The 26375-nt window shown below is 38.6% G+C and overlaps 1 protein-coding gene across 1 annotated transcript in view; it reads left to right on the top strand.

The window, feature by feature from the left end:
* fam13a (family with sequence similarity 13 member A) overlaps positions 1 to 26375 on the top strand; it is a 67406-nt gene that overhangs the window by 22034 nt on the left and 18997 nt on the right. The window contains exons 7-12 of the mRNA XM_059342012.1: positions 161 to 247; positions 5115 to 5347; positions 13096 to 13137; positions 22162 to 22203; positions 22355 to 22549; positions 24546 to 24750. Coding sequence (XP_059197995.1) covers positions 161 to 247; positions 5115 to 5347; positions 13096 to 13137; positions 22162 to 22203; positions 22355 to 22549; positions 24546 to 24750 — 804 coding nt within the window. The remainder of the gene's footprint in view (positions 1 to 160; positions 248 to 5114; positions 5348 to 13095; positions 13138 to 22161; positions 22204 to 22354; positions 22550 to 24545; positions 24751 to 26375) is intronic.

Genomic DNA, 26375 nt, shown 5'->3' with positions numbered 1-26375 from the left:
TTGGATCTTGAACTATCTCTTTAAAAGGCTATTAGATGTCTTAGTAAATTCATATTTGTGCATTTAACTGAACTAAATATACTCTTTCACAAATTCTGCTTCTGTTTACTTTAAATCGCAACCTCTTTATTTTTCATATTCTCTATATTCATTTTCCAAGGCTGGACAAAAGACGCCACCACAAAATGCAGAACTTCTAAACAAATCCTCCACAAAAACTCTGAAGGCGAGGCAGAGGAAAAAGAAGGTAACAAACAAACAAACAAACAAACAGTTTATTAGTGTCATTTGATACTGTGGTTAATTGTTCTTGTGTAAGGGGTTTGGACTAATGCTTTACTGCAGTCTATTTCTCACCCTTTCCAATAAAGGCGTCCTGCTTTTTTATCTGCTGCATTGCCTTGGTGCTGATTAGCCTGAGGTCATCTCTCAGACAGCCTCTGATGCATGTGGCCTCGCTGCTCGGTCACATGATGTGATTTGATAAAGGCAATCTGCTGCAGGAAACAACAACACACTTATTTGCAGTGAGAGACAGAGACCATGGAATGCTTTCCCAACTGTGTTGTAGTATTGTAACAGATGAACCCTGCCACAAAAGCTGAATTCAGTCATGAATTTGATTATAATAAATTAGAAATTTCCTGTCTGTGTACATAGAGCATATACTGAGCTCTGGGTTTGTTTGTTTTTTATCAAGGTCAATATTCTACATTTAGCAAAATAGATACGAAATTATTTTTTAAGTTGGTCACTTTGATTTAACATAGATGCAAAACATTGATATTTGTATATGTAAAATGCTGAGTAATTTCTGCAAGGTTGGCTGCAGCTTGGCAACAAAGACGGGCATTATCTTGCTGTGGTTGTTTCAAATGCAGTTGTAAACAAAGATCTGATGGCATAAATGCGGTGAACATATCAAGACCGGTGTCAGTGTAGAGATAAAAGAAATGCTGACTGACAGCAAGATAAGCTCTAGTCTAGAGGGTAAAAGCGTCTTCTAATGAAGGATGTTTACACTAGTCAGTGCTTTATTACAGATGGTGTCTTACTAAAGCTTAAGATTGTTTTTAAATGCCTGAAGTTACTTCAGCCATTAAGCTTAGAAGGTAATAGGAGCTCCTCTACCCTCACCATGCATGTAGGTGCACAGCTATGCAGCCAGTTAAACTCGTGTAAATAATGGGTGATGATGGCTTGCCTCGAGAATTCTCGGTAAAACAAGTGTGAAACTCTGAAAACTGTATTGAACCAAGGAACAAATGAAGTTAACTTTCATCTGCTGGCAGTGCGGCCAGGGGGTAAGCTCTGCTTCTGGTGTTGTTAAAACCAGGGAGGAGGAGCTGACTTCAAATGTTGTTTTTGCAAACTGCAACTGACTCATTGACCTACTCATTGTGCATTTGCATCACATTAGCTGTATGGGGTCTAGTTTGATTGATCACAGAGGAAACTAAATTATACTAAATCAGAAGACAACAATGATAAAGCAGGTGTAATTAAATGAGTAGTTAATGCCTCAACAGGGAAATTTGGGGGTAGATAAGATAGATCTCATAAAATGGATGTAGCAGCAACCATGGAAACTATAAAAGTTTATAGTTTCCTTCAGAGCAACTGCTATAGCAATGTGTCAGCAGTGGTTGCTACCGGAAGCCAAATGTTTAATTGAAACTAAATGCTGGTGGCAGACCGGTTAATGATTTATTAAGTGATTAATCATCACTATACATATTAACTTTTACAGCTGCATTTCATAAACACTGAGGAGCGTCTACTATAAAACTGTTTTCACTCCCAAGGCCAGATTCAACACAGATTTGGCCTTAATGCATTCTACTACTAAAATTCTACATTTTGGACTTATTATCCCTCCACATCACTGCCAGAGCTACACTACAGGTACTGTGGCACTGGGAGGCAAAGGTGAAATATTCATACAGTATTTATCAGCTTTAAACCAACAAACACCCACACACACTTGAATAAGAGAGCCCTAAGAGCACCTGTTGTAACCGTTTGATTTATGATGGGAGCTTGTGTTTTGTTGAACACAGAAATGTTTATGCTCATACATGAGCTTTGGACTCCAAAAGGGGCACTCTTACTACATGGCAGAGTATTATTAATTCCTTGTTGTTGAATAAATACAACACTGCAAAAAAGCCTTCTGTTGCTATGGCGGGGCCACAAACACAGTTTTAATGCTTTTTTCAAAACGTCAGCTTTTCTCTCTTTTAAGCAAAACTGCTTATACTAATTTTAAAACATCTAGTGAATGTAGTTGGGGTTTTGCAAGGAAGAACAGGTATGGATACTATTGCGAAGACACTTTAAAAAATAGACATCTGAGAAATGAGCTGTCACCACTGTCAGTCAGTGAATAGAGATCAGTTAACAGCCTGCATTTCGTTGTAGCAGATTGTTGAAGAGAGAAATATTTTATTTTGCTTTCTTTGCCGTTTTTGAGGTTTTAGTTATAAACCTTTAAATTATTAGTTAATCCATGATTAAGAAACCAGGTCATATCCTCATTTTGGTCTGTCTGTCAGGCTTCTTTGCCATCTGGCCTATTTAACTCCCACTTGTTGTTGCTCTATTTGAGCTCTTTTTTATGCATAGGCAGAAACTGAGAACCAGGAGTGGAGGCGGCATGACGGGTCAGTGGTTAACACTGTTCCAACTGACCTGCAGTTTGATTTTTAGCTATTGCTGTTTGGAGTTTCCATGACTGTGTCTTAAATCATTCACTGTTTAGTATAGTTGTTATATACACTATGTAAATGGGTCATTTTGTAGTGTGTCTAGTGAGGAATATTATATCATCAGAATCATTTTTGTTGTCAAATAGGTTTTCACATACAAGGAATTTTCTGTGGTGTATAGGTGCATAAGAACAAAGTACTAGTACTAAAGTATGGATATAGATTAAGGCAAGTACTTCAGTCAAAAGACAGCAGCTTAAATAAAAAAATATGAAAAATAGAAAAGTCAACATACAAAAAATACTTAAATAGAAACAATATGTACAAATATGGAATTCTTTAAATGAGGGAAGGAGCTGTAGCAAACAGGAATGTGCAAGTCTACGGTATTAATATTTGCAAGATAAGGTCAGGTAGCTGTGCACGATGTTAATGTAACATGTGGAGGGGGAGAGTCAGTGGGGGTCTCTAGCCTTGTTGATGAGGTCATACATAATGGTTTTCAACTTTTTAACTCACTATCACCACAACTATACAATGCACAGACACAAAACTTTGTAGGTGAGTGCCAGATGAAATAAAATGAGTTGTGTTAAAAATGTTTTGGACTTTGTCATTTGGCACATTATAATTCTACAACCCTGAATCTGTAATGGTTGGGATGTTGTAAAAAAAAAAAAGAAAAGGTAATTAAAACAGAATGCAATGATTTACAAATCCTTTGAGTCCTACATTCAATTGAATACACTACAAAGACCAAACATCTAATGCTCCAACTGGTTAACTTTATCCAATTATTTATTTATTTTTGAAAATGTATACATTTATTCTGAATTTGATACATGCCGCTTTTATTTACATTCCACACAGCATCCCAAACTTTTTGGAAATCTGGGTTGTACACATAGAATTCCTTATAGAGTAGTAGTGTAGTAACGGACAAAACCCATAATTGGAATGATGATAGCCCCATCTCCTTAAGGCTATTGAAGCACAATATCGCCACTTTTACACATGTAGAATATCCCTGAAATGTGCAGGAACATTTCCTGCATGGGGTCATGTGTGAATGGGAGCAAGGATTGATATTCAGGGGAATTTGTATCCCCAATGTCCCATGTCCAAGTGTTGTAACATTCCTAGAAAGAGCCATTTCTGTTGTGAATGAAAGCAGCAACATTGCATGGATATACATAAACGGTTATGTCCATCTGACGAATGACATTTTCACAGAGTGTGAGTGAACCAATCACAAGACTCTGCTGATGGCGAATTTGAATTTGATATTAGCTATAAAAATGAATTGGTTAATCAATACATTTTCCACTATACTATATAATTTTGCAGCCCTAAACAGTTGGAACTGCCAAAAACAGTGTGAAAAGATAGAAGGATAGAATGTTCCTGAATGAAGTGCATGTGTAAAACGTTTACCAGGAACTCTGTATGAAAGAGGCTCATGACGACACCCTCCAAAAAACCAAGCTCATGTCCACAGCAGCTTTTCCCTTCTCTGTGGTTTTCTGTGAAGGGCAAATTTAGCTAAATCAATTACAAACCCCTGGGGGGCAAAATCCATACCAGGTTTCGCTAAAGAAGCTTGTGTTGCTAATTATGTTCCCAAAGATTCATCCATTAAATGGACCACTGACTAAATGGAGGCAGCATCCATAGATTTTAGAACAACCCATTAGGAAACAATCCCCAAATGCTGCTAATTGGTGTAAAGAAAAAAAGTAGGCCTTTTAATTCAACCAACAAATGTTTATCTGGAGCCTAGCCTATTTTAGCAGTGAGTGTTTTTAAACCATTATCAATACTTAAGCCACTGGCGTCAGAGCCATTTCATACTCTGATTACCCCAACAGCCAGCTATTTGGCCTCAGTATTCATTAGCAGGCATACCGGTCCTCCCCATATATACTAAGAGAAAGCTCTGTGACACATTCTTTAACACATCTCTCAGGCTTCCTTGGTTAAAAATGCAGAAGGGTACTCATGGCGTGGCTGTAATTAGGTTAAGGTTCTTCTCCTACACTACAGTGAGCGGTTCACGCTGTTTATACCCACTCAGGGTCAACACGGTAAGACAAACATCAGTCTAAGCTTACACTTTTACGAGCTAACCTCTTTTTTTATCCTCTCACCTCTTTTGTGGTTGTTTTTATTGCTCTTTGCGTCACCTCAGAAGATCCTCGAATGCATGTTTCATAGTAACCTGAGCAAAGGTTGAAATCTCCAGTTTGTCTCTGTCTGTAAGCGGTTGAATGAACTTGATTGTGCAGAAATGTTTGCAGGTGTATCAATTACTTCTTGTGCTGTCTCATATTTCCTGTCACGAGACTCACCTGCTGTTGGCATCTCTCTCTCTCTCGCTCTTACTCTCTCTCTGTCTCTGTAAAAAAGGTGAGGAAAGGGAAGAGTGACAGCATGACTCAAATCATCCCTCAGCCCAGCCACTCTGATGGGTTGCCCCATGCAAGGTCCGTCTCCATACCAATAATTTTGCCCCTGACCTCAAAGCTGAGAAGCCCCAGCCCGGAGCCAATGGAAACAGGTCGCCAAGACAGCTCACACACTGGCTCACCAAGCGGCCACCAGGATGCAAGCCCCTCTGGCAGCATGGAGACCCTCAACAGGTCAGTGTGTCCGGTCAAAGCACATGCACCTGTGTCTGAAGAAATTAGTAATTCAAGCTGATATTCCTGCACGGTGCAAAATTAAGATAATAATTTTATAGAAATTATTTTAGTAACTATTTTGTTTTTAAAAGTAGAGGTAATGGCTATCTGGATGTTCATGAATATATTGAGACAAACTGATATTTTTAGATAGCATGTTGGGAGTTGCATTACTAGAAATAAAATACTATGCAGAGTATAGTCAGGTTTACATATATATATATATATATATATATATATTATACTTATAGATGCTTTTTGTGCCTTTTATACACTCTAATGTCTATAACTCTATGTTCAGACTGACAATGTTACAAATGTGCCAAGTGTAACCAGCTACATTGTTGCCTAGATGCTATTGTAGTATCGCTCAAGTGCTTGTTGACATACAGTCATGGGAAAAAATATTAGACCAACCTTGTTTTCTTCATTTATTAATTCAAACCATTTTCCATGCTTTTCTTGATTATGATTTTGGTTATTATGAAGAAAACCATAGAAAATGGCTAGATTTCAGCTCTTAGATTAGCTATTTTTGTTGTTATCATAATATTTGTCCAAAAAAAATTACCTTTAGTTGCACCAGGTATTTTAAATGAAAAAAAATTGAAGAAAAAAAGTGGTCAAATAATTTTTTTCCATGACTGTTATTATGTCTCCATGTTCTTATGTGTGTCTGTGAACTCGGCTCATAGGAAATAGCCTCTGCTGTTATCCTAAAGAAGTGATACTAATGAAATATGGTATTGCAATACCTTTTTAGAATCAGTGCAAAACACGAATCAAGTCATGAATTTGGATAATAGTGAAACCGCTACAACCTGGTAACATTTATCCCATTATAGCTGGTAAAACAAAAACATGGTTTACGTTTCATGGTGTCATTCAAGTGGATTCATAGAGGAAGTGTCAGGCATTTGTTTGTTGCATAAGTATCATTAATTTGCCAAAAACAGAATTCACTTACCCTGTGAAATACAGTCTGATACTCCTTAACGACCACTGTATAAAAAAACTAAGGTCGTATAATATAAAGCTAAATTTCACTGCAACAAATATAACATTGAACTATTAAACACTTTCCTCATGTGATGTAGAGTTCCAATGTGGAACACGAAGGCGGGACTCTAGCCGTGGTAAATGGGTTATGACGACTGTTTGCATAGGTGATGTACTACCAGTCGAGGGTGAGGGTAAGGAATCCTGACAGTGATCAGGGATCTAAAGCCCGAACCCCGTGGCAATGTGCCTCTGGCATGCAAACAAGCCTATTATAAGAAGCTGAAACTGGAACCACTTGGTGTCGAGTGTCCTCAGTCCTGGAATAGCAAGACTACAGCTGTGTCTGTTGTTGGGGCTCTTGCTGCTTAGACCGGGGGTTTAGACTCTCATTAGCCATGGCTGTGATCACACCTGCACTGTTTGACTAAAAAAAACAACAACATTATTATACTTTTTGAATCATCGTCTCTCACACTCCAAATCTAGTTTATTCGTCGTGTATGTTTTCAATTGAGTGCTTTTGCTTCCTTTAATTTGAACTATTGACTTTAGTGACATTGATTGCCACCAATGGAGAACAAGTAGAATTTCTCAGTGGAAAATTACAAAATATTATGTGGAGCAATAGCGTGTGTATGTGATGCTGAAGTACCAAGATGAGAAATGATGACGCTGTTGTGTCCTCTACTACGACTTGGCAAGCACACCACTGACCTTTAGTATGACATTAATCAGAGTTTAAAACCATGTCAGCACCAGATCCATTAACACATTAGATAAAAGTTTAGTATGACACACAGTGGGGTTCTCTCACACATATCTCTATACTGAATTACATGTCCGACTGCACTCACTTATATACGGTATATATTTTTTAAATCATATAAATGTAATATCATTTGTATAATAGCGTGTGTGGAATGTATTTTACATGTATTTGCTATGTATTTTATTTCATCATCTGAACAAATTAAAAAAAATATTACACAGGTAACACATTTAAAATAACTTCAAAATCAAATACTTCTTTTACTTTTCTCTTTACTCTTTTACTTCTCCTTTTTAAAATGTATTAAGAGTATTGCATGTACGACTAAAATTTGTTAAATCATCAAGTCCAACCATCACCTCTTAATAGAGCAGATGTTCCTGTCTGCATGTAGTGGCAAATATAATACTTTCAAGGTGGCAGCAGCTTTCCTCACCATGTCAGAGCACCAATAAATCTTGCGGTGGATTTCCCCCGCACCCGAAATCCTTCTTGTCAGGTCGCATTGGGTGACTGATGTACAGACTGTATGACAGGGGACCCCAGAAAAGTGCGTCAGCACTCTGAACTGTCTGGTATTTACTAATAAACACCTGCAGTTTGCAAAAAGACTAAGATGGTTTTGCCATTTTTACTGAACGATGGCTTCTGATACTCACTGGTAGTGTTTGGAACCTTTAAATAATCACAGACAGCATTTATGTCATGAATGTGAAAAGAAAAATAGATCCAAACTTGTATAAAAAATAATTTAAATTGCGAATAGCTGTGATTTTGACACTTAAAACCATGAGCTAGTAAATACATGCTAATTTTCCACAAGTGGATTCACTGTGTTTTCTTATCTGTAGCTGCTCTCATGCCTACTTGTCAGCTTGCTCTCACTTTCCATAGGTATGTGTCAGACAAATCCGTGTCAGCATAGTGCAGCACATACAGTAGCACAGCCACCCGAGCCACAACTGCATTAAACACATCTAACTGCACTTGTTCAGCAGTTTTTATTCAAATTCAAATGACATCTTTATAGATTTAATCTTCAAAGACTGAGGAGGAAGGTGTGAAATTTGAAATCAAGAATTTAGGAAGTATTGTTCACACCTTGTTGGTGGTAAAAAAGCCATTGAAATGTATCTGATGACATGCGTATTAGATTTGATGCATGCTGCATTCTTTCCAGGAACTCCTCCAATCCTGAGTGGCCCCGGTCACCCAGGTCACATTCAGCACATGTTGGCAATCAAATCATCATTCTAAGATATTCATATAAATAGCTCCACATTTAGATCTTCTCATGTATCCATGTTTTAACTACTGCACTGTATCATAGCATGCGTCTTAGACCTGACCATGTTTAACATGTTAACAGTTTGCCTCCACGTTATCAAATACATAAATCCAATCATTCTCTTTGCCACAGTGCTCGCACCTGTATCTGAAATATGACACCAGTGTCATTCACCACACAGTTCACATGAGCCAACATAGCAGCGTCATGTGAACTTATTCTGTTCTCAGCATTGCGTAGTGGCACGTCTGGGATGCATACTGGCTTTTGTGTGGAGTTGCTATGGTTCACTAAATCTTGTGATGTAACCACTGGGTTTCTTAGAAACCTGTTGGAAATAGGTGGGAGTGAGGAACGTTGCAGTGTGGTGTGAGTACAGGTTCCCTGTGGGTATAACGGCATTGTTGGCCGCCTGTCAGGAAGTGTCATCCATCAGCCTGAAAGCCTGACAGCACATATATTCAGCATCAACCTGCTGGATCAAACTGGTTTTCTTGCACATTTGATGTGATGCATTTTTTCCAAATCTCATACAGGACATTGGCCCTTAACCACACTAAGATTTTAGGTCTATGAGGAATGAACAGGTCACTATGAAGTGTAGTGGTAGCAAATCATCTGATGTCAAAATCATGTCAGAGAAGAGATGAGAAGTTTTGTTTTGAAACAAAATTTTGAACTGAGTCATGTTGGTTTTGAAAAAGCTGACTCTTCAGAATGAAACAGATCACTGCATTTTCTTTTACTGTTTCTTGTACTGTTATTTCCTAACGATTGTATGTTTTTTTTAAGTGCAAACAACAATAATAAATAATAATAATAATAAAATAACAGACTAGACTGACTAAGACAAAGCCAACCACAAGATTTGCTGTTGTATTCTTGAAGATATACGCAAGCCATCCAAGAACCTTTTTTAGTTTATTTTACACTCTCCATTAGTTGTAGAGATTGAGTCCTGTTTAATAAATGACAAAACGTCTCAAAGATGACAATGAAGTTTTATGTACAAGTGCAGTGACAGAGCTGATAGAAAGTCAGATAGCTGGTCTGACAGTGAGAGGAAAGGATAACTGCAGGTGCTCCAAAGTCAGTAGTCAAAAATGTTCTATGTAATTTTGCTAGTGCTGAAAATACCCAATTAGTTCACTGTCAGAAATTAGTTGGCAAAACATTTTGAAAATTGTTTAGCTTTTCAAGTATAAATGCCATTCACTGGTTCTAACTTCTCAGATTATCACATTTTTAAAATATTTTCTGACAAAATGATAAAAAAAATACCATTACCATGTATGTGAAATTCTTTTAGTCACTGCTAACTTAGTGATGATGCAACATGACTCCAGGGTCACATCAGGCCTGTGTATGAGACACCCTGCTATGTCAGATGTACAGATCGGGTCTGTAAGCTCCTCTCACTGGTACTGAAATAAACTAATGACTTTCTGGTCATTATATACAAACAAATTGTCTGCAGGTCTTGCTATGCCTTATTGTAAAACCTGAAGCATGGTGGCTCTGTGTTGCTTTAAACCCATTTTCTGTGATAGAATGAGTATATACCAAGCACAGCTTAGCCAGGCTTATCCAACAAATACTTTAGCTCTTGACCACCACACAGTTTGTGCTCTTTTTGCCAAAGAATGCAATGCAAAAGCTGATGGTTTAGGGGTTCTGAATGGACTTGAGACTGAACAGGACCCTCCTTGGCTCATTATTATTTAATACAGTCAACTGCAAACAAAAATAGAGTTTTAGCATTTTGGATCGGTCTTTGTTGTAGTCTGTCCTGGTCAGAATATTTTTCACTTCTTGTGTTGCAACACCTCCTCAGAGTGTCTTCCCTTGACCTATTTTGAGCAATGTTTTTTTTTTTTCTTAAGCATGGTAAAAATGTATTATCAAACAACTAATCAAAACTGTAACTGGCAGCATTGCACCGAAGACATAGTGATTGCAGTTTGATTGCAATTCCAAAACGGTGTTGTGAAATATGTTGTTTACATCTGAGATTTAATAAGAACTTTAATTAGACTTCAGCAAGTGTTGTTGTTGACTATTAGTGGAGGGTTCTGGAAATGGTACCGCAGGGCAGAAATAGAAGGACCCCGCCAAAACTTATTAGAAGATTATTCAACTGACCAGCATCCACAAAACCAGACTACCTTTGTCTACACATTGTTTTTTACACATGTCCAGAATTACCAACTTGTCATTGGTAGTTTTCCGTTCGCCCTGGAGGGATCAGGCCTTTTCCAGTGCTCCTACAAAGCTTCTTGTTATCCCTTCAGTAAGGTAGTGGGTAAGCAGGATTTCCGCTTTTGCAATTCACAGCGGCAGTGACGGCACATATTATTTTAATACGCTTGCCAGACTGTGTAACACCAGATAAGAACATGGCTGCTGGGGGGGGACCACCTATGAGGTTCTAAAATAATGTGAAGGTTTTTGTGGTTAACAACACCTGCCCCTGAAACAAAGCTGGAGGAACACATGCACGTTTCCTGTGCATTGTGTCACTTGAGAAGACTTTGCAAGTTCATCGAACTCTGGCCCATTTTGATTCCTGTCTGACTTGAAACCTAAATCCTTTGTTTTGAACTTGTTGAGGTGCTGCCTGAATGGCCGGAATGGTTTTCCCTCGACACGCCTGCCGCCTTACAGTAAGCCACATGACGGCACGTCACGTACCAAAACACAACTGGGAACCAAACATTCCCAAATAACTCCACTCAATAACAACTTCTGTGTTTTAGAACATCTGAGACTCAAAGTAATCTCATATTGAAAATTTGTTTACTTTCCATCTTTAAGACTAAAAAAAACCTAGCAAATCAAAATATTCTTTCTGCTTATTTGGATATAATCAATATTGTGTGTCGGTAAATAAAATTTTGCATGGCCCCAAAGTAACAATTTACATTTTTTTTTAATTTGCCACTGTCCATTTCAATACTTTCACTCTCAATAGCTCAATACACTACTTAATAGACTAGTTGTATAGTAATTCTGTCATCAATTGCGAGGTAAAGTTAGAGATTTTGCTGGACAATTTCGATGGAAATTTGTTTTTGACTGCGACCCTCCATCATATGCTGCCTCCCTAAATTAGCTCTCTGTCATCAACATCTTTAGATACGCCTGACCTAAAAGAGGAGAGCAAACGTCAGTTTTTTTCTCTTTAATTCATAAAAATCCTGACGCATTTGATACTGATTTAAATGTCAAAGCTTAAACGATTAAAGCCTGCCATGTCATTTTGTCAGACCAACAATCCAAAATCCTATGGTATTCAGTGTTTACAAATCTATTTAACACGAGAAAAGCAGCAAAATGTCACAACAAGGAGGTGGAGCAACTATATTTATTTAAAATAATCAAATCAATTAAAAATAACGAACAAGCTGCTGATCATTGTTCTGTCAATGGAATAGTCGACAAATCCCCAAATCGTTTTAGCTCTTTTTGTGAGGAAAATGTTTTGCATACTTTGTCAGTCACTGTCCTTTTGTCACTTAGTACTCACTTGCCACACTGGAGAGAAAGTGTTGGACCTAGTTTGTCAACATTTTTTTAACCTGGCATTCGGTCCAAATCCTTACATATTTGTAAATTGAATGTTGCCTAGACACGTGTTCGCTTGTCACATGAACATTCAAGTTAAGTCCCAATAAGGGTTTAATAAGGTATGAATAGTCACACTGTTGTGCCTTTTTAAAGAAAAAACATTTTTTTCACAGCATTCATAGTAGGAAAAGCAAAGGTGTTACTAAAAACACCAACAAGGGCTTTGTGTCCCAGTAGGTCATGACAATGTGACAGTGAGCCAGCATGCCCAATACCTGGACAATAAAGCTTAAAGCAGCTAAATGGAATTCAGCCATCATTATTCATTTTTAAAAATAATTTTCACCTTTACTTTTTTAACGTCTAGAAAAAAGCCATTGACTGTGAAGGTTCTTGTCTGAAAAAAACACAAATCAGATTTATTTACAGTTTGAAATACATTTAATGTAAAGTTTACTTGTCACACTGTGTCATTGTAACACAACTTCAATGAATTTAACAGTAAATAAATACCTCGTATTGAATGAAATAAAAGTAATATAACGAGAGCCTTGATTTAACATCTATTAATGTCTTACAAGGTCTCAGTTCAGTTTCAACAGTTCAGGTTATTTGCAGTGTTTTTCTTCCTGCTTTGACTTCAGAGAAGATAATACAGTTTTCAGCCCTGCTTAGGCAAACAAAGGTGATTATGAAATATTCGGCGAGTAAGTGCCAAGGATATGAAAATGTTAAGCAACTGCAACATTCAGTGCCAATACTGAGTTCCTCTTAGAGTTGCATAATTTCATCATGTGTTACTGGCATACATCCAATGGCTGCAGCCAGCCTATATTCTAGAGAAGCACACATTTCTCTTTTGGTTCATAATAATTACCAGAGACAAGTTCCACAAAAGCACTGATCTGTTGCACTGCATGGCTATTATTCTGCAGACAAAAGCCAGCCTTTTGCTCCTATTTTCAGCCCCAGTGACATGTAGTGCTGTAGGGGAGGGGGGCTTAATGTTTTTATGCTGTAGTACTTCATAGAAACACCCAGCAAGCTAATTAATTATGACTGTTTGTTTTCATATTGCAGCTCCCAAGAAGAAGACAGGCCAATATCTCCTTTCTACATGAGGTAGGCTTCCTTTATTTGCAAAAAGCTGTCAGAGTGAAGGGTGAGAGTATGTTGTTTTGGTGCTGAGGAGTGGGGGAAGTGTCTGTGTGCTGCTTTAGTGCATTATCATCGGAAACAATGGAACCACCAGTTACAGGGAAAACAGGGCAGCGTGCACATGCAACAGTTTGCACACCACTGTTTTGGTTGTTATGGCTGAGGCAGCTGCAGCACATGTTTTAGACACACCAGCCAAGCAAACGACAGTTGAAGATACAGAATGATGTGATGTTTTAGATCAGTGAACAGTGTAACGGTGCAAAAACTGTGAAAAAAGCCTAATGTTGCCTCATCCCAGCGATGGACATTATGTTTTTTGTTTTTTTTGCAATTTTATAGTTTAACAATTAATCCAAAGGAAATTCATCAGTATTCAATAAAGAAAACAAGTGTTAATTACAGCCTTAATAATTTCTAATAACAAACCAATATTTTGGACATTTTTTATTCTTTCTTGTTATTAATGCCAAAGTGGAAGTAAAACTGAGACTATTGCAAGAGTGTAGTAAACCTGTTTTTTTTTGCACGTGCAAGTGATAACGTTTCATTACAGCCTGACCACACCCACATTTTAATCAGTTGTTAATCATCAATGACCCTACAGTCATTGTTTCTCATGTAGTTGTCAGTGTTTGTTGAAGAAAACTCAGCAGTTTGTCCAGTCAGTGGTAACGACTGGTTCCTCAGTTAGTCATTTGGAGTTGGCACATTTTGCCTGGAGTGTTATTTGCTGATATGACCTTTAGAGCTGATATGACTCCTGGGCGGCTGTTTGTGTGATCAAGCAATTTTATTGGTTTTGACGAAAAAAGAAGTGAACAGACAGGACAAAAATGTCACAGTATAACTGTCAGCTAGGATAATGCACTGAGACCTGACACTTTAAATACACTTTTTTCTACTAGTAGTGGAAATCCTTGAACACTTGAATTGTAATAAGGTGTTTTCAAAGTTTTAACAATGCTTGGATTTTCAATAAAGTGCTTGAAACTGCTGGCAATGTAGGTTATTTAGGGTGAGAAGTCTACTTACAAATAGGTGACACAATTTTGTTGTTTTCCTTTAATTTATTACCCTTCTGAAGAATCCTTATGAGGTGAAATAATCAGCATACTATATGTACTGTACGAAATATGTTAAATATGTAATTTACCACAGCTGTAAGGTCCTGGAAAAGCTTGCAAATGCACCTTGAAATTGAACATAAAAAAGTTTCATAGTTGCATATAACAACATGTATTTTATTGTCTTTGCTGCAGGTAATAAGACTTTTATTACTTACTAGCAAAATTCTCTCCCTGCAGCAATTCACCTGTAATACATATAACAAAAACCCTTTGTATTTACTTTGACTGGAACATCTTGTGTCTTGGTTATTAATAAAACACAAATCCTTTTTTATCCATGACAGAAGGTCAAAGGTCCCAACTAGTGCACTAATCCAAGTCCTCAACATGCGCTCAGTCAGAGTCAACTATGTACAGTATGCGTAGTATATAATGCATAACTATAACCTATTTTTCTGTGCTATGTAATATATAATCTCTTTTATGCATTACATAATCTCTGTACTCAGCATACCTTCTTGGTTCCATTTAAAACAGATCTATACACACAGATCTATAACTCACGTTATGTATGTATTAACATTATTACCATCCTATCATCAGTATAATTACCATCATCTTGCCATTGTACCTTACCTACCAACTGATCTTCTTTTTAACTCTTAAGTGTCCTTGTTCTATTCTGTGTTTTTCTATTGTTCTTTTTATTTATTCTACCTCAGTATTTTATTCTATTGTATTTTATTGTACTTAAATACCGGACTGCTATGACAACTGAATTTCCCTTCGGGGATGAATCCGTCCGTCCGTCCATCCGTCCATGCATCCATCCATCCATCCATCCATCCATCCATCTATCCACATATCCATCCATCAATCCATCCACATATCCATCCATCCATCCATCCATCTGGCTGTTACCCGTGGTTGTCAAAAGATACTTGCCAGCGGGCCTAATAACTTTTCTGTGGGAAAACGCTGACAATGTCAAACTCATGGTGTCACTACAGAAAAAGCCAGTGGATCTTCAAGGTCAACAGGCTTTATCCCCTGGGGACCATGACAATCTGTACAAAATGCAATAGTTGTGGGGAAAATATACTGATCAATTGCTCAAGAAGTAATTAGTCGCAGCCCTAGTATGTCATCTCTGAGTAACTCATATCTCTGTACCTCTCTCTCTCATTCTCTCTCTCTCTCTCTCTCTCTCTTTCTCTCTCTCTCTCTCTCTCTACCATTCACTTGTCTAGCTCACGTTCATCAATGACTAACTCAATGGCCTACTTGTACTTTGTCACATACGCACGCACATACCATAAAGACTTTCTCTCTCTCTCAGGCTGCCACATGGGAGCTTAACCTCAGCCCAGTCATAATGGATCATAGATCAGCATAATTTTCCTTCGGTGTGTGTTGACCAAAGACTCTAAAGGTCCTGGCTAATATCTGACTGTGGTGTAATACTAGATTACCTGAATGGCCCCTGGGTACACAGTGTGGAGGATTTAAATGGTGTAAGCTTCTGCTTTAGAGGCTTTGGAGTTGTTTCCTCCTTGCTTTTTATGCTGTAAAGAACACTTGACTTTAAAACCCCAACACAGACAAAACTATGGAAACATATAATTTAGTTCTTACTATTATTTGCACAGCAGTTTTCCTAGGTAGAAGGTCCTCAATAAAGCAATTATATGCAGCAAACTTTAAGCACTTGTAAGACAAAAACTTGCAATTCTGGCTTTTTAAAATCGCACTCAGTGAAACAAAAATAGCACAATTACACAATTAAACTGCCAGACCTATCATTTCATTGCAGACCTGACTTAACAGTTCAGGAAATCCTTCTAACTAAAAACAAAAATACAACTGCTGACAAATTGTATTTTTGAGTCCGTCAATCATTCAACAGTTTGGGAAAGCTTTCTTTATTCCTTTCTGAGAGTTTGATAAGAGACCACTCTCAGGTCTGTCCGTAAAATATAAATATGCTGCCAGGAGACAATTATCTTAACCTAGCATAAATGCTAGAAACAGGTGTAACATATAAAACATTTTTAAAAAGTAATATTATATGTTTTTTATGGGGCATTACATGCCAGACTATTTATCGGTCAGGTGCAGTTGACTTCCTGAAGTCTCCAATGATTCTTTGGAAATCCAACAATGACGAAAGCAGTGGTGAGTTTGTTGATGATTTACTCAACTCAACATCGTTTCAGTGGAAATCTGTGACTAAATTACTTTCCTGAATCACAAGTGAAAAGGAAACCAGTGGATTCATGTGCTATGAGTTGGAGTTTAACCTACTAAGATAAGTGCAAGACTGTACTCCAACAGAGGACAAAAATTATGGACTTAGCTTAGCCAACTGACCCCCAGACATCTGGCGGACAGCCAAAGGTGAGCATAAATACAGACCCCAGTCAACACGGATGTTACAACTGGAAAACAGATTTGGGCCATTAATAAACCTCAATTAGACAGAAGGGAAAAATAAACACCTCAAAAGACGATTCAACTTGTACCTCTGGTTGTGCACGACGGCAACAATGAACCAAGAAAATTAAAACATATTTCCCAGATGCTATGCTCTGTGACATACAAGGGAAAATAAATGCCAAATTAATCATATTATTATGCATGTTGGAGCCAGTGATGTTTGCAGAGAGCAGTCAGAAATGCCTAAGCAGGATTTCGTTCAACTGTTTAATTGTCTGGACAAACCGGAAGCCTGTTAGTGGACCACTGCCAGTGTCTACAGGGGGATCAACCTGCCAAACCTGCAGGGATCAACTATTTTGATAACTTCAGTCTGTTCAGGGATGAAGGCATCTTTTCAGGGCAGATGGCCTCCACTCAATCACATCTGGACCTAAAGCACTGATACATTTTTATTCTAGTCTGCAACGCCTATCAACCAGGCCTAACCATTACACACTGGGACACACAACAGCATCAGCGCCACAAAGACAAAACATCACAACCTTGATGTCCACATCTCCCAATTCCTCCTCCCTTCACTATCCCCTGCCTCCCCCCTTTTGGATTCAGTGATGAAATGAAAGCGCTGGTTTACACTGGCATTCATCTCACCTCACTGTCTGCCCCCACCCCAACCAAGCACATGCTCTGTGACACCAACCTTGCTGACAACTAAGATGACAAAACCAGAGAACATCTCTCTGATGAGACTAATAAGGCGGACGAGGTCACCAAAAGTTTTCCTCATCTGTGCCCTCCCACCTCCCCTCTGACAAACTAAGATCAGGATCAGGAACTGGATTTGATTTGAGTGCATCTCTATGCCAAGCACGTCTGCCTGGCAACAGTGCTGACAGGGCAGAAGATGCCTCAGACTTCTACTACCCCCAATATGGCTCTTTTAGGCCCGCCTCTTAGAGTTGTAGTACTCTTAGTAGTTCAGATATCAATGAAAAGGCCAACATCATTAATGGGGCCAATGTTCAATGTTGTGTTTACAAACTGCAACTGCAATTTACACGCTATTGGTTTCATACTATGCTTTTGGACACATACTGATTTAGAGTACTAAATAAGCCATAGAGAGTTGAACAGTTTGATTCGTGGTATCATTCGTGCTGCATTTGACAAGTGCTGCAGTTGACCACAGTGTTACTGGACAGACTAAAAATAGGGCTCTCTGGCACCTGAGGGACACTTGAGTCAATTGACACCTCTCACAATGTATTACAATTACATATGGCGCTCCCCAAGGCACCATTCTTGAGTCTCTTCTGCACACACTACCATGCCTTTTTATATTGCTTTTACGTCTTTTTGTAATGCCTTTTTATCTTATATAAAGAACTTTGATATACCTTGTTGTTGTACATTCATTTGTATGAGTGCTATACAAATGAACGTGCCTTGCCTATCTATCAGTGTGATATCTGTTGTGTAAACCTTCATGGTAGTCCTCAATGTATTGGCCTCAATCCAAGTTCACATTTGCTCTTTCCCAAGTGACTTGAGTAGACCTTGACCAAACAACAGGTATTCTTATACAACTCTTCAGGGGTTAAGTTGGATCATTGTCAGCCCTATAACTTAACTTAACAGTTGCAAGTTTGTTTTAAAATCAAGCACTCATGTTATAGTAAAACAATAAAAAGGCAGGGAGGGACTCTAGAGGCATACTTTATAGCTTTCATGAAGTTTTTACAGCTGAGGAATGAAATTACATAACTGTGTTGCAAAATCACTAACTGATCAGGTCCTGATCAAACATTTGATTTGTTGTTGGTGGTATGATCTTCTATTTTTATGATATATGTGTTTAAGAAAGGATTGTTGGCTTGTCTCACTCATATTCTGGTTGTGATTTTCTCATTATAATTCTGATGCAATGTCTCATCCCTCTTGCCTTTTGGTCCCTTTTACCAGTAGCTTATGACTCAGATTGTTATTATTGCACACCAGGTGGAAACACTGTCTCATACCTCAGTGGTTTCACACTGTTGCATCTTTAATTCTGTCCAACCAGTAAAGGAAGTGCCCTTAGGAAAATTACCAAATAGTCACTCTTTGTCTTTACTGTGCCAACCCATAGACTATTTGGGGCGCCGATAGCTGCCAAACGATATTTAATTACTAGATGTTTCACATTTAACACTTTGAGGCACGCAAGCGCAGCTGTTTATTTCATTAAAGTACTACGTGTAGCACAAACAGATGCTGATTTCGTGTGATGGACCAACATGGATAGTTGATAGAAGTATTTTTTGCCGGGTAGGTAACACACATTTATGCCACGAGTAGAAGCATGAAAAACTTAATATCCTGTAATTATAAGATTTTTTTAACACTAAATAAATTAGAAATTTAACTTACAAATGTAATTTCCATACATTTTTAAGGATGGCCCCAACACACAAAAATTGTTCCAAACAACCCATTTGATTTGACATTTTTATCACAATCAAATGTATCTGCAAATTATAAAGGACCTACACAAAGAATTTCACTGTGGTTTTCAATACATTTTTGAATAAATGATCATGTCTTATATCCGAACAACCCCAGCATTCCCAGCAAGGAGACCAGTTCACCTATACCGGCCCAGGATAAATCTGAGCAGTCACAAGATGATTAACAATATAGAAAACTTAGTATAAATTTGTCTGCCTTTTTGTCTGACGTTTTCTCATGAAATATGGCTTAAATAATTTAAATTAAACAGTTTTGGAAGTAAGAACATATTTTGGTCATTTCAACGGTCCACACAAGGCTATAACCTGGGATGAGGAGGTTGGGAACCACTGCCTTTCAACATCACAGTGCTAAAATTGCAACATAGGGCATGGTACATTTCTGGAGGTCTGATAACTATCTTCCCCTGGCACATAATCCAGTTCTATAATTGACCCTCGGATCACTTTTATATCAAGTGTGAACTGCAAGGAGGAGTCTCGAAACTTCTGTTATATTTCAGGGCTTTAATGTGCCCACTGCACTTGATGAATTTACGGCTTTGACATTTACAGGCATTAAAGTCTAAGTTATGTCAACATTATTAAGCCATTAAACCGTTTTCCATTGCTTTAACCTGTTGCGTTCAGGGCCAAGTCTATTCTTAGTCAGTGGGCTAATATTTTTCCTGTTGAGCTCAGAGATAATCGAGTGGTTTAGCTTGCAGCCTCTTGAGCACCTGTGAGCCTAAGCTGACTGAACTTTCACTCTTCTGTCTGCCACTGTCTGAATAAATTCAAATGAACTGAAAGTGAGAGAAGACATTTACAGCATCATGTTTATGATTTTAATTTGTTAAGCTCATTAAAAGGGTCATCTGGTTATCACATGGTTGGGGCGTGCTACCTTTGCATCTGATTTACTATCCAGACTTACAGCTTTGATAAAGTTAATTTATGTCTGTGCTATTTTATAGAGGTTCACCACAGTCACCTTCACAGTGTACCATCACTCCACTATTATCTCTCCCTTTATCAGTGCACTGTACTCCTGAAAGCTGTGCTATTACTGTCAACACCACTGTTTATGGAATATTTTTCAGGTCACCCCTATATATGTTGAGGTAGCTGTATTCCAGAATAAGCAGACATGACGTCTAGTACTTGATGAAAGCTGTTGGGTTTCTTTTGTGAGTGAAGATGAAGATTGGTGCAAATGTTTAAGAAGAACATTTTTGTTTTATCTTGATAAAAATGATGAGGTGGTTAAAATTATTAGTTGCTCACATTTGCTGTCCAATATTTGTGTACTCCTTTAACTGAGAATATGGACAGAATTCCTCAGAATGATTGTACCTGGACAAAAACCCGGACACACTTATGACCCAAGATGAATGTTTTTATGAAGTACTTATTGGTTGTGAGTAAGAATGCCATCACATGGATGTAGCTGCAGGCAAACCCGTCATTAACGGTCGACCGGATCACAGTTGTCAATGACATATACAGTATGGAGAAATTTAACTCAGACAACAATTTGAACAATATATCAAGTACTGGGGGCTAGCCCTCTTGCCTCACAGCAGGAGGGTTGCCGGTTTGACTCCGGCCTGTGGAGTTTGCATGTTCTCTCCGTGTCATTGTGGCTTCTCACCAGGTATTCCGGCTTCCTCCATGTAGTTTAATAGGTGACTCTAAATTGCCCATAGGTGTAAATGAAAGCTTGATTGCCTATCTCTATGTGTCAGCCTTGTGATAGTCTGGAGACCTGTCCAGAGTGTACCCCGCCTCTCGCCCAGTGTCAGCTGGGATCGGCTCCAGGCCCAGCGAGTGTGGATAAGCGGTTAAGGAGAATGAATGAATGAATGAATGAATGAATTAATAAAGTACTGGGAAAAGTTGACAAATGTACCAATATGTGGCACATACAAACTAATTCTTGTTCTTTTCTTTCTTTTCCCTTTTGTGTAACCTAAAATAACTAATAAAAAATGTTTTCAAACTTTTTAGAAAGTTAGCTTGCCTGAGTCCAGACCTTTGTATCAGACCACTCCACCAAGTTGACTGATTAATCTGGCATCATGACATGAAATAGCGGTTTCGTGGTTAAAAAGCAATTTGTCTGCCGCCATAAGAGGATAATAACAATCAATGGCGTCTGCTGTAGACAGGTGCTATTAAGGCTGTCATCTCCTCTGGCATGTCTTCTTGATATCGTCCATCGCTAAACTATAATGCCAGCATGGCTACGCATAAGTGTCGACTTAAAGTAACCTGAGACTTAGGTGGATTCTTTGTTATCTAGTGATTAGTTATGGAAAATCAATCTCTACCCCACAGAAATCAGTTGGAGCAAGCTCTCAAGAACAGCACTAGGGTTTGAAGCCAATTTGGCATAGTGGCCAAACCAACAACTTCCAGGCCCCAAAAAATCTTTCTCCCATAGAAATACATTGAGAAAGGAACGTCTGTAAATCTACGTGTATTTTTTTTAGGTACATACCCAAACAAGCACTTAAATACCTATATTTAAATCATTATGTCAGTAATATAATGAGGTTCACTAATGGCTTAGTCCAGAGTTATTGTCCTTTCTGCATTAAAGTGAATAAACACACGGTAGTCAAATTTTTTTGCCTGTCATTTGCTTATCACTGTTTTGCTGTACATTACATGCGTGCATTTTTTGAAAAAAGGAGAGAGGAAGAAAAACAAAAAAAGAAAGATTTAGATGAAGCCAGAGATCAGTATGCAGAGTATTGGCCATATACTCAACTGTCAGACTTACCGGTAGTCATAGAAGCCGGCCACTTTGCTCTCAGAGGACCTACTTATGCTCCGAACACAGCTGAAGTTAACACTCACTCATGCACACTAGATGCCTTGATCACCTAGGGCCAGAACCAGAGCCGAGGGGATTTTCAGCGTTGCTCAGTGACCTGTTGTGACCACCTGTTTCTGCAGCTCACCTTGCCGTCTTGTTTTTCTTTCAGTAACCACCTCTCCCCTGTCCAATGCAGACCAGATGTGGTAAAGTAAGTTGACCTAAATACTGTTGAGGTCTTGTAATTAATTGGTATTATATTGAGAGATAATGTCTTAAATTCCTCTTACTGTGAAACTGTTTTTGTACCATAAAGTTCCACCTTTCTTAACAAACTTCTCTTCTCTTTTTTTTTTCTTCAGTTTTCTAGACAGGACGATTCGTTCAGCAGTGGAGCAGCACCTCTTCGATGTAAACCCTGTACGGGATCAAAGTTCAGAGGACTGTGAGTTAACTGCACGTCCTCCATCTCCAAGGGTGACGCCAACCGCCCGTCAGAGACGTCGACACCAGAGAGAGCAACAGGAGGAGGCTCCGAGACAAAAAGAAAGAAACAGGTACAATGAGTCTGTCGTCGTCATAACATCGGTAGTTGATGGCACCAGCATGGAGATTAGAGTCGGTTTGTCTTTAGTAGCAACATTGAAGTGCGCTGCAAAAATCTTGTTCTCATCAGCTCTTTTTTGTCTGTAATTGTATTCTTCAGGTCTTATTTTCTTATGATAAAAGTGAAGAAATCTTACCGTAGAGTGAGAATAATTCCACTGTTATGTGTAAGTTTATTTTTCCTTGATTTTAGAAAACCGTTTCTTCTTTCAAGATGCAGACACAAGTTTTCCTTCATATTTATTTTCATTACCCATCTGCTCAAAACAACAGAACCATTCAACCGACCAGTTACATGCAGAGTCATTACATCAAAGCACATGACTGGGTGTCTTCAGCATCACAAGATAAATTAATACATTGAGACAAAACAAAATAAATTATAGTAAAATATAGCCGCAATAATAATTCCTGGGTTCAAGCCAATACAGCAATTGAAAGCTTTTGCCCTGGACCTGGTCCAATGTTGTCTGGAGGTGAGAAAATCATGGAATCTGGCCCTAAATGAAAAAATCACAAAATTCAGGATTATGATACCCAGTGATTTCTTGAGATTTTGTAACACTGAGCAGGTAGGGCCACAGCAAATAAGCAAAATAGCAATAAGAGTAAAAATCGGTTGCAAATCTGCATCCCTATTAATTGGTTTAAAAAAAGTTTTATACATGTGGTTCCACATTGTTATGAAACATATCCTGTGGGTTTTGTAATAATCAGACACATTATGATTGATTTGACAATTTTGTCAAACTCTGAGGGTATGTTTCAGACACTTCTGTGGCCGTGTTTATCAAGTTTAGGGATGACTGGTCCAACGGTTGTTAACACTAATGTATTTAAGTGCTGAGCCATGCCCTTTTGAAAGTCATTGGTCAATATCTTGAAAACACATTGAGATAACAACAAACTTTATGTGACTTTTGATAAGCTTGGCCACAGAACAAACCACAGAGATTTGGTTTTGGGTAAATCGGACTTATAGCATAAAAGTTTTCAAAGTTGATCTATATTTATGACCCCATCAGGCCAATGGATGTCATTGGGCAGTACTAACACGTATCTTCCAATCATGGGTGAAAATGTAATGTGTCTACTATGTGACCTCTAACTTGAATAATGTGCAAACAATAACAAGGAAAAATAACAGTAAATCCATAGGGTCATAATTATGACATTACAAGATAGTCAAATATTGTTTGTCAGTTTCCAGTTAGAAAAATTGTTGACAAGAAATCTGATTGAGTTCAGGGAGGCAAGTGACTGAGCATAACAAATTATAGAGAACCATTTATTGAAGAAATGATCAGTGGAACCTCTCAAGGTGCTTTTAGTTATTTCTAAATGTAGAAAAGACATCATATATAGACAGAAAATAAGAGAATAAGAGAAATTTGTGGTAGAAGTTGATGGAAAACAGGTTGGAGTACTGGTGTTGCATTGGAAGATCTTTTTCACTTCGATAGAAACAACTAACTTTTTTTTTAATCTTTCTGTGCCATTAGAACACAACAAGATGCAATTCATTACTGAAGTCTGACCTCAGTGTAAAGCCACTCCTTCCAGTTGCTGTTTTTGGCAACAGTAAACGTTAAGCTCGTCCTCTGAGACATAGCACAGTCATAACAATTGGAGTCATGGTAGTAAGAAGCTAATCCTTTTTGATGGAGATGTAATAGAGTCTGAGAGATCAGTGAGACGTGGATTAGAGGAGTGCATCCAGCCAAAAAAACAGCAGGAAATGTCAATAAGAGTGTAGACAGTAAATAGAATTAGCACTAAAGCTAAACAGTACATGTAAAAGGGGTTATCAGGATGACCTTGGCATTTAGTTTCCTGGAGAATTTCACCCAGTGCCAACCTGATAAAGACCAAAGTGTGCAGCAGAGAGAGCAAGATGGAAGGCAGAAGTCTCATTTCCTTGCCCGCCTCTTTTCCGTCTGAAAGCAGAGCCGCGTCCTTCCGAGCAGACACCAACAAGGAGAACATCCCGTCGAGCAGTGGGAGCAATTCGGGTAGCGTGGGGGAGGACGTAGGCAGCAGCGTGGACTCACAGGGAGGCCAGAGTGTTCACGCTGAGCGAACACCCAAACCAAGGAAGTCGAAACACAGCCCGACGCTGGTGCAGCTCACAGACAACCAGGACGCCCACACAGTGAGTCATCACGCCTTTTCTCCTCATCTCTTTCTGTTTGTGATCTGACTTCATCTTGGCAGCATCTCTCCCACTCTTCTCTGTTCAGTAGATAACGGTAAATATAGTAGGTCAGTAGATAACCTGAGGAAAGCAGCTGTTTGAAGCAATATCTAGGCTACTTGAGATTGTAGTGAATTCTGAGATCTCTGTCAATTTCACACACCAAAAACTACATTTTATGAACAATTTATTGTAGCCATTGTAAACAGCATCACCACAGACCTTCTCCTCCAATGCACCTGTGATGCAGACTGGTCGTTAAAGCATTCAGCTCAACCTCCCTGTCATCCTTATTTCTGACTCACTGCCAATAATTGTCAGTTGCATTCAACAAGAACCACTAAATGCGGACAGCGGCAAGTTGGAAGATGACAGGAAGCAAGATGCAGCTGCCTAATGGTTCCCTGCCATTGGCATTGTACAGCGGCTTGTGATATGCAGCATGCCACACTAATTGTAAACCACTTTTTCTAGAAGCAGCGCAAATGTAAGGGCCATTAGGGAGTGAGCAATTAGCTGCAGCTTTTATCCACTGAAGATGATGCACCAAAGAGCAACTTGTCCACATGTGTTTGCTCGAGACCACAATGTTGAGTGCTCTGTATTTCTGTCATGTGGAGGGGAAATGATTTAGATAAAAGTAAATCATTTTGTTAATGTAGATTGTTACTGTGATCATCTGTTTTACTTGTTTCCTGAAGGTTTAATTGTCTTCAGTTTCCACACTGAACTACTGTCAGAACTTGTCAACATGTTGAGATGTTGCTCAATCATTTATACAAAGGTGTCCCATATTTCAGGTCCCGGGTTGGTGGTAATTTAAGGCATCAGTGAGCAGGATTGTTCATGGAAATGCAGGACTTACAAAATGTCTGCATCCATTTATTGTTATTAATAATTTATCTCTTCTGGTTATTTTGAATATGAACAGTTTTTGGCTGGCATTTCTTGGCTGCTGTCAGTGGCAAAAAAATAGCAGACAGGATGTGTACCCCAAAATAAATACTTTTTTTAATTTGAAGACATCACTTTCCTGACATTTCATTGAATTTTAGAATAATTAGTAGATTAATTAGTGATAATTACTGTTAGTTGTAGCCCTAAAACATAATTGTCCCTATCTCCTGCTGTATCTAAACCACTATGAGCAGATGATATAACACTCGGCCAGCTATCTCTGGCCTGCCAACAAAGATGCAGTGAGTCAACAGTAGTATAGTACAGTCTATACATTCAGTGTGTGAAAGCAGTGAAGTCATGAGGACATGTTATGAGCCATGTTATCTGATCCAGTCTCTGCGGACTCTTCTTACACTGCAGCAAGTCGTATAATTATTCACACTTGGCCCAGAAACGATGTGTGCTAATGTAAAGTTTAGCTGACCAACTGCTGGAAACTTCGCCCTGAACCCCCATGCCAACACTTTATGTAACAGTAAGAACGACACTCGATGCCTTGACACACTTATGGACTTTATGCGATAGCTGGCACAGTCGTGATTGGCTGGGCGAGTGTGGTGCTGAGTGGCCGCAGCAGAGGTTTGATGTAAGTGAAGGTCTGTGTGGGTCAGTCGGTGTGAACA

This window comes from Centropristis striata, chromosome 1 (genome assembly GCF_030273125.1).
Source record: "Centropristis striata isolate RG_2023a ecotype Rhode Island chromosome 1, C.striata_1.0, whole genome shotgun sequence".
In the NCBI taxonomy this organism is placed as follows: Eukaryota; Metazoa; Chordata; class Actinopteri; order Perciformes; family Serranidae; genus Centropristis; species Centropristis striata.
The sequence above is the reverse complement of the archived record's forward strand: the minus strand, read 5'-3'. Positions and strand labels throughout refer to the sequence as shown.